Source organism: Tenrec ecaudatus, chromosome 10 (genome assembly GCF_050624435.1).
Source record: "Tenrec ecaudatus isolate mTenEca1 chromosome 10, mTenEca1.hap1, whole genome shotgun sequence".
NCBI lineage: Eukaryota > Metazoa > Chordata > Mammalia > Afrosoricida > Tenrecidae > Tenrec > Tenrec ecaudatus.
Genome location: NC_134539.1, coordinates 48697142 through 48706882, shown reverse-complemented (window position 1 = coordinate 48706882; position 9741 = coordinate 48697142). Strand labels below are relative to the sequence as shown.

Below are 9741 nucleotides of genomic sequence, written 5' to 3'. Positions count from 1 at the left end.
TTGCATTCATTTATTGAAACATGTCAATTAGTCCCAGGATCATTGATTTTCCATATTGCCTTCAGTGTGGCTTAGACTTCTCCCTTCCATGGAAGGCAATAGGTCTGGGCCAATTATCTTTGGATTAGTGACTCTGAATTCGTTCCATCTTTCCTTGATGCTTCCTGCGTGGCTCAAGTTGTTAGGTGCCTTCTAGTCTCTCCCAACTCCCAGCAACACTTAAGCACAGCAGAACGAAGCACTGCAGTCCTGCACCATCGTCACAATGTTCTTGTGTAAGCCCGCTCTTACAGCCACGTCTTTAGGGTTCTTCCTCAGTTTAGCTGAATGTCTCCCTTTTCCCGAGACGGTTTCCTCCTGATAACATGTCAAAAATGGCGTGTGTATGTCAAAGTCTAGCCATCCATGCTTCAAAGGAACACTCAAGCTGCCTTTCTTCCAAGGCAGATTTATTTGTTCTTCCGGCAGTCCACATACAGTCAATCTCCTTCACCAGCACCATGTTCAAAAGCATGCATTTTTCTTCTAGCTTCTGTCTTCATTGTCCAGCTTTCACATGCACATGAGATTAAACATATGATAGCTTGGGTCGGGTGCACCTTACCCCTCAAAGTGATATCTTTGTTCTTCAACACTTTAAAAAAGTGTCGTCCTCGCCACTGATTTGGCTACTGTTTCCATGGGCATTAATTGTGGATTCAAGTAAAATGAAATCCTTGACAATTTTAATATTTTCCTGTTTATGATGTTGCTTACTAGTTGTGAGGTTTGTTTGTTTTTTTTTACATTGAGTTTGGTTTTGTCTTTTTAAATCATTTTATTGGGGACTCATACAGTTCTTATCACAATGCATACATCCATCCATTGTAGCATTGAGTTTTAATCCATATTGAAGGCTGTATAATCTTTGATCAGTATTTCAAGTCCTCTACACTTTGAAGTGAGGTTGTGTCATCTGCATATCACAGGTTGGTTAATGAGTCTTCTTTCGATCCAGATGCCATGTTCTTCATATAATCCAGTTGTTGTATTATTTGCTCAGCATACACAGAGAATAAGTATGGTGAGAGGATACAACCCCTCAGCTTTCATGTCTTTGATGTCATCCTACATATCACCTGGTCTTTGGTTATCAGTGTTCAGTGCATCACATCTAGCCTTGAGGTGAACTCAATATTCAGGTAGCATATACTCAAAATTGTACTTGGACTCTCATAAATGGGTTTTTTTCCAGCTTCAACTTGAATTTGCATAAGAACAATTGATGGTCTGTCTCACAGTCGGCCCAGGGCCTTGTTCTGACATATTTTGAGCTTCTTTATTGTTTTTGACAGACATATCCCATTTGATTACTGTGCAGTCTACCCAGTAAAGTCCATTTGTATATAGCTGTTTATACTGTTGAAAAAGATATGTACCATAAATAAGTGGTTAATCTTGCAAAATGCTATTATGTGATCTCAGCACAATTTTTATCACCAAGGCCATATTTTCCAACTACGGGTTCTTTTTCCAACCACTGATTTGTATTCTTCATTTTCAGTTCTCACATTTCAATCACCATTAATGATCAATGTCAGACTATGAATGTTGGTAAAAATCTTAAGAAAAACAAACAAGAAAACCTTTCATTGTGAATTGGGTGACTGTTTACAGATCCGGCTTCCATTCAGTAATTCACACACATTTTGTTTCATCTCCCTGATTGCCCCTAGGTGCTGTTACTCCTATCCTTCAAGGTCTATTTATGTCAAAAGTAAATACAGTAACCACAAAGTAACACCACTTGCCTCTCTTCCCTCCTGTATTTCCTATTTACATGTCATCTTTTCCAACCCTTTTGAACTTTGTCCTTGGGTTAAATGCCCTTGATTTCAAATGGTTGATAATTCTAAGGAATGTGCACTTTTCTACTATAACTGTTCTTATAGATCTAGTTTGGCTGAAAATTGAGCCATGGGGAAGATTTTCAAAACTGTAGGTTTACTGAGGGCCAGTCTCGGGCTCTATCAGTTTATCTGACCAGTAAGCCTTGTCTATTTTTTTTTTTTAATGATTTTGCTCCACTTTTCTTTTTACCCACTCTCTCTAGTACCTTCTCATGTGATGCCTTTCAGAGAAGTTGTAGTGGTATCTGGGCACCACCTAGTTCTTCAGGTACCAGGGTCATGGAGCCCGATGTTTGCATGGTCCATTAGTTGTTACCATGCATCTTTGGCTTTCTTTACTCTTCTTTCCTCCAGACAGGGAGAAGCAAGTAGTTGTGCTTTAGAGGGCCACTCGTGAGCTTTTAAGATCCCAGTCATTACTCATTAGAGGATGTAGAGAATTATCTTTGTGAACTATGTCAGTTTACCTTAGTGTCCCCTGAGACATGGTCCTGAGCCCCCAACCCTTCATATTTAAAATTTCATAGCCTTGCCCCACCTATATGCTCCACCATATTCATAGATATATTTGCAGCAAAGGTAAATTAACATGTAAGCATCCTACCAAACATACATGTGGGCATTCTTCCACATCTCAGTCTGTGTGTCTATCCATGCATCTGCTTTTAGATCACCATTTTGTGGGATTGTGTGTATAACAGGACTTACTCATTGCTGGTAACTATTTTCCCCCCTAACAGCTTTTTCTTAATTAGGTGTGTGGGGGTGAGGAGGTGCATTTCAGATAATCAATTTTGTATTCAACACTTTGAACTACTTATTGAGCAACCAGGAGCTTACCCTGCCACTTGGATTTCTTTTCTCCCTCTTGTGGATGACTGTCTGCCCCTCCACCCAAGCTACTACCTGGGATCCTATTGCGTCATCCTCCCTCCCTCCTCGGTCACCTCCACCATCCGTCCCTTCGTCTTGCTGTTGCTGCTTTTCCTCTTACAATAGTTGTCTTAGGCAAGATTGGCTTCGGGCTTGATTTTCAGTGATGCTTTTTTAGAGATGTACAGGATTCCATTGTGCGTATGGACCAGTTTCTTTATCCATTCTTCTACTGGTGAACACTTGTTTCCATCTTCTTGCTATTGTCAACAGTGGGGCAATGTTGCCTTACCATCGTTCCTCCTGCCTCCATCAGTTTTTGCCAACTTCTGTCACATTGAATATTGCCTGCCTTTTTACTCAAGGTAGCATCTCTACCTTCTGGCCAGTAACTTGCCCACCCTCTCCTCCCACCCCTGGTAACCAGTGAAGAATGTTTCTCTTGGTGTGAGAGCCTTTTCTTGACGTATCACAGTAGTAGGTAGTGTTTGCCCTTTTGTGATTGACTAATATCAGCCAGCAGGATGTTTTACATGTCCATCATGATGTTTCACATAGCCGTTGCTCCTTTTTATAAAATGTTTCATAGTACTGTGTGTAGGTACTAAGAAGTTGTGAAAACACAGGTTTCTTTCCTTTGGCATAGCCATTGGTACGTGAATTCATGCACCAGTCATTTTAACTGGTCCTCCGCGAAACGCACAAGCTAGATCCTTGAAACGGCGTTTTTAGTGATGAACCCAAAGCCATCCTTCAGTTCATCATTCCCAACACTGACCGCTTCCCCGATGCAAAAGGGCAGAGAGCACTCATTTCTGCATACGAATGCCTGGGATATTATCCAGCAACTTCCAACTTTCCTACCTCTATACCTTCTCTGTTCCATGCTCCAATTGTTAATGGATGTTTACAGCTGTTTCTTCTCATCTTAAGACATGTCACATCAGTGGATGAAGGCCCCAAAGCTTTATTCCACTCACGTCATTAAGGTTAACTCTAAGGAAGCAGCTTTTATTGGATTATATTTTGAATGCCTTCCATCCTGAGGGGCACATCTTCTAGCCCTATCCCGACAGTGTTGTGCTACTATTCAGGAAAATGGGTCACCAGATTTCCTAGTCTGCCTTAGTCTGGAAGCTCCACTGTTTACTAGGGGTGGCTCTGTTGATATTTGGAATCGCAGTGGCAGTTTTCAGCATTACAGGAACATTGAAAGCACCACAGTATGACCAAATGACAGACAAGTTGTGGCTGGAATGATTACAGCCGAGGAATTCCTGCAGGGCCATTCCACTCTGCCCTAAGGGGCTGTCCTGAGTTGCAATAGGTCTGACGGCACACAACAACGAAGCCAACATTCCAAAGAGCAAATGCTGCCAGTAGCTGAGACATTTATGAGTGTTAAACACATGCTTGCTTCTCAGGATATTTGCAGAATTCTACAAGTAATAAAGTGTCGCCTCCCCTTTTCAGCACTGAATCTCACAAGGAAATGGAAATCCTTGAAGCCTTAAGACACCCCCACCCAAAAAAACCCCAAAAACTCTACACAAGATTTTCTTGTCATAGAAAATGAATTAAGCATAAATTTTATTTCCAATTCCCTCAAAGATTATCACAAATACAAAATACTCTTTGAAAAGTATCCCAAACCAAATCAAAGGAATTTAAAACAATAGCCAAATCTGCTTCAGACAGAAGATAGGGCAACCTAATTTACAACACAACGTAACTCTTTCCAGCTAATCTGAGAAGAAACAGCTCCCATGTTTAGTGTTAAAAAATAAAGCTCTTTGTGTTTAGAAAAATCAAGGCATCACTTAGTAAAGCCTATTCTTCCTCAAATCTTTATTCAGGCAGTCCTTCTGATTATGAACTGATTCACCTACGATTGTAGGCCACTGTTGCAACCCATTCTTAGGAAGCCTATTATTAAAAACTCAAGGTGCACACAATGGTTCATGATAACAAGCGGGAACTACTTTACAATGTGCATCAAAGCGTTATTATATTTTACTATATTATTATGTCAAAGATGCTTTATTATCTGGAAGTGTTTCTTTAATGTTATACAAAGAAAAGTACACTATATACTAAGACAAACATTTGACCAAGCAATGTTAGACATGAACCTCACAGTCCGACACAGATAAAATTCAACTGAAAGACAGACCTAGGAATGGAATTCGTTCAAAACCTGGGGACTGCCTGTACTTGCTTATCTTCATTTAGAAATGCGATAGGAAATTTTGTTAAGGTATAAAGACCTTAGGAAAAATTATAAATACTCCATTTAAAAAAATTAACAGAAATGCTTTCCTCTTTAAAATGTAAATATCCAATAAATATAACATAGATGGTACTCCAGGCATAGAAAAACAACAATTCCCTTATGAAAAAGGTGTATTTGGGTAAGTTTGATGGCAAGCTTTTTGTTTGTCTTAAGTGTAATGCACTTCACCAAAAGAACCAGGCCATTATTCTGTAAAGATCTACTCTTTCTTAATTGAACAGAAATACATCAATTTTTATAGAATGTTGGCTATAGTACCAGGCCACAGGAAAGGTCTCAAATAGCTGAAAGTTGTTTGGCTAGAGAAAAATGTCTTGCGACTTGGAGGCAGGCAGTCATCCACTCGTCCTTGAAGGCATTCCTCAGCGAACTTCTTCCTGTTAGAAAGAGTTTACAAAGTGTTCTCTTTAGTGAAATCTGTTCATAGAATTAACAAGCCATCACCCCAGAGAGTAGTTTTGTATTCTCAGAATACAAAGTGACAGGTTGGCACACACAAAATTCCGACGCATGCTGTTGAATGAACAGCACCAATGAAAGGGGGTTTGGAAAAGGAAAAAGCCATGTTAGCACAGGATGGATATTTTAATACCACTAATGAGGCCATTTCACCATCATAAGGTGCACTGGTACCCGATGGTAAGATTACTTCATTTTTCTAAATGTGAATAATTTCCTTTTGCAACTATATGAAAAAGAAGCTAAGATGATTACTTATTTTATGAACATCCCTTAGAGCACATACTAAATCTGAAAAACACTCCAGTAATTTCTGCTCTTTACCATTAAATAATACAAAGTGTGTGTGTGTGTGTGTGTGTGTGTGTGTGTGTGTGTGTGTACAGTAGAACCCTGGTACTTGACCGCATCCGTATTTGACATAATCAGATTTTGACGTGAAATGTCAAGAAAATTTTGCGTCGGAGCTCACACAAAAGATCACATGTGATGTTTGTAAACAAAAGCAGTTCCTGCTTGAGTCACTCGGCATTAGTTGGGCGTTGTTAGTATGCTTTGTTTCTACCTTTTGCAGTTGCGTTCCAGGCATTTTGCTGTAATTTTCTTAGTTTTTGTGGCTTTCTCTGCTGCTTTTAGATAAATAACATGGGTCCTAAGAAGGTTTTTTTGAAAGGGTCATCCTGAAAAGGAGCTGGTTAACCGTGTTACTGATGTTGTTAAGGAGAACTTAGTAAACCCTTTTAGAAAGCACGTTAGGGAACACCAACAGCAGACCACATTAGACAGATTTCTTCTTGAGAAAGCCAGCCAGGTCCTAGTGAAAAAAGGCAGAGAGGGGGGATGCGGACTCACAGCAACCTGACAGGACAGAGTAGCACTATCGCTGTGGGTTTCCGAAACATCAACTTTCTGAAGGAGTCGAAAACTTTTTTTTTCTCCCACAGGGTGGCTGGCGGTTTCCAACATCCGGCCTTGTAAGTGGCAGCCGGACTTGGAACCACTACGCCACCAGGGGCCTCCGGGTTGACAGCAACAAGCAACAGATCACCACTCAGAGAGGGGTGACAGTCAAGACATGACTTCTGGGCAATTCAGTGTTCAAGTACACCAAGAAGAGTACTATCGTGATTGATAGCAAGGAGACGGAGACTCTGAATTCGAGTGTTGTGCGCGCATGGGAGCAGTAGGTCAGAGGTATTCTGCAGGGAAATGTGTACATTTTGCTGTTTGTTATATTAGTTCCCTCAAGAATTAGAAATCTTCTCAAATCCTTTGAGACGTCTTGTGCTAAGGTCAGGGTCCCACGATGGCATGGCACATCACCACTTACTTACTAGTCTTCAGAGTAAAGCGCAGGATCGGGGCTCCCGGAAGGGGTTGCTTCCTGCTGGAACCCCGACCAAGAGGGCGTCCTTGCAGGCGTTCTGCATGCAGTACTGTTGAAGCTCTGCAGCTGCCTGAGAAACCTACAACAAAGGAAGGACAGCTTGACACCCTGCTCACATCTGACCAGTTGCCATTGTGATCTGAAAACTATCGTCCAACCTGGGAAAGGTCACGCTCTTTGCCATTTCCAAAAACCCCTTTTTGATGGAAGTTCTTACATCTGAACTTCAAAAGTGAAACTTTACTGCCTGTATGAACTTTGATGTAGGCATTCTTGGTTTAGTAGCTTCAAAAGGTAAGAGGGGGGAAAAAAGTACCTTTGACCCACTTAGGTTCCTAGTTTCGAGGTTGAATTGATGAAGAACTAGCTCATTCTTGAAGCGCCCTTCACAGAGTCTCAAGTATAAAAAGAACAAGAGACCCAGGTTTGTCATGTGAGCAAACTGTTCTACTGCTTTGAGGATGGAAGCCTTATCTCGTCTGCTCCAAGTTCTCAGATAAAGTTGGTCAAGTGTGGTCCTGAGGCAGTCTGCTGAGCGATGAGAGTGTGCTCCCTGCAAGCAGACGGGCTATCTGGACTAAAATCTGTTACGTACTACTTGAATTTCTGTAACATGCACTTGTATCACTTTGGGCAAGCTACTCTGTTTGCTACTCCTTTCTTAAATTTACTGATCCCAGGACTCCCGGAAAAGTGGGATCCGGTGGACTAACTGGATCCTACTCTAAAGTACATGGTCGAAAAGTTAAGGTGAGGATATGCAAAAAGAATAAAGGACGTAAGTGGTTATCATTTATCTACTGCAAGTGATGGGAGGTAAAAGAATCCTCCCCCAGATGATCCGATTTCCAGTAATCTGAGCACATGCTTCTGCATAGCTTTGGGGGGGGGGGAGCTACTCCCACACAGCATTCTAATCACTGAGGAGCGATCACCCCTTGATATATAGTGTAACATTCGTGCCCTGGCTTATTCACCCGTTTACAAGTTTGTCAGTGCGAAGACGTCTCTGTAAATGCTGAATACGTCCAACACTGAGCCCTGGCATGAGACAGACCAGCCCCTGTACTGTTGTGATTTTACCAAGTGCTGCCGGAAAGAAGCCTTGCCAAGTACCCACGCCACCCATTTCCTGGGTGCCCAAGAGCTACAGGAGGAGGGAAAATCCCAAGTAGAGCTATCAGTCTCCATTCCGACAGTCCCCGAGTATTCAGAATCATAACGTATCTAAGTGTGTGTGTGCCTAGTTCAATCTCATTCTCAACAGCCCTAGCCTCCAGTTCCTAGTCGGTGACTCCATTGGTCGCCTTTGGCTTCCTAATTGACGAAGCCATCATCAGACAAGGGTGTAAGCCCACTTCTAGTGCCATCTGTCTTTACACGTCCTTTCTTCTGGCCCAGGAAGGTGTCCCGGGAACCCCAAGCTTCCACCAACCCTTGTCTCCTTTACCTCCTACATTTCCTCTCCATCTGTTTCTTCCCCAATGTAAACATTGGGATTGAACCTTCCCCTCAACCTAGAAATAGGTCCTTCTTTTTCTTACATATAAAAATGACTCTTCTTTCCCTTTAAATCAGATTTCCTAAGGGGGGAAAAAGTATCCGATTACAATCGGAATTCTACTTCTACAGAGATAGCAGTACATTGTCATTGAAACCTCTCCACATTCCCCAAGTTATATTCCCTTACATTGTTTTTACAACCTCCGTACCTGCAATCACGTTACATATTGGTTAATTTGCTTATTGTTTATCTTTTCCCACCCAAATCGCCCTGTTTCTAGTACCCGGAATACTAGAGTCCTGGTGGTGTCATGAGTTACCTGTTGGGCTTTTAATGAATTGCTCTTTGAGCTTTGTTCTGCAACGAGTTTCAGCCCATATAGTCCCCCAAACCACCTGGACATCTGTCAAAGTCCACACAAAGTCCCAAACATTCATTATTCCTCCAGCCTGTTCTTCCCTCTGCCTCAGCGAATGGCCAGGCCATCCATCCCGTCACCACTCGGAAACGGGAGCACCCTCTTCCCTCTCCCTCTCATCCTATCACTCTATCATCAATTCCTGTCCACGAATCCCTTCCCCATCTCTGGACTCCATTCTCCAGCCGAAGCCGAGCCCGGGCCACCAGCGTGTCACTTGCGTGGCAGGTCTCGTGTCCATCCTGCTTCCCTGCACACGGTCCACGCCGCAACGAGGTCTAATGGTCTGCGGAGGAAATGTCCCCGAGGGCCACCAGCCCTGCCCCCGCCCCCGCTCTCCCCCCCCCCCGCCCCCTCCCCGAGACCGCGCATCCTCCTCCTTCCCCCGGTCCCGGGACGGTCCTGCAAGGGCGCCCACCCGGCCGAGCACCGCATCGGGCCGGGGCGCCTCCCACCCGCGGAGGGGCTGCTGCAAACCTGGGTCGCCGAGGGAGCTGGCCCTCGGCCGGCGCTCGGGCCCAGATCAGCGGCCACTTCCGCTCGGGGGCTGCCGGCCTCCTCGGGGGAGCACGGGGGCGCGTAGGGGCGGCCCGCCTCGCCCAGGAGCAGGCGCTGCCGCGCCGGCGCTCACCTTGATCCTCTCCACGCTGGCTTCCAGCTTGAGCTGCTCCACCAGGCGCTGCAGGGCGTTCACGCTGGGCCCGGAAGACATGGCGGCGGCGCGGGCAGGCGAGGGGCTGTGCAGGGACCGCCCGACTGCAAGGCCCGGAGCCCGGCGCCGCCCCCGGGCGGGGAATCGGCTGCGCCCGCCCCTCGGCGCGCCCCTCCACGGGGCGAGCGCCCCTGGCGAGCGAGCGTGGGCTCCGAGCACGAGGATCCCTGCGTGTGTGTGCGCGCCCCCGGCCGGGCACCGACGGC

At 44.6% G+C, this 9741-nt stretch overlaps 1 protein-coding gene across 2 annotated transcripts; it reads right to left on the bottom strand.

Annotated features, from left to right (window-relative positions):
- Nucleotides 1-4514: 4514 nt before the first annotated feature.
- On the bottom strand, nucleotides 4515-9741 carry GNG10 (G protein subunit gamma 10). 2 transcript variants are annotated; one of them, XM_075560317.1, is made up of 3 exons: nucleotides 9455-9741; nucleotides 6845-6980; nucleotides 4515-5432 (listed from the first exon to the last, which is right to left on the bottom strand). In XM_075560317.1, exons 1-2 carry the CDS (start codon nucleotides 9533-9535, stop codon nucleotides 6855-6857), a joined length of 207 nt encoding a protein of 68 aa, XP_075416432.1. In that variant the 5' UTR covers nucleotides 9536-9741; the 3' UTR covers nucleotides 4515-5432; nucleotides 6845-6854. The 2 variants fall into 2 exon arrangements, with proteins under 2 accessions (XP_075416432.1, XP_075416431.1); XM_075560316.1 differs by having other exon boundaries at nucleotides 6849-6980; nucleotides 9455-9716.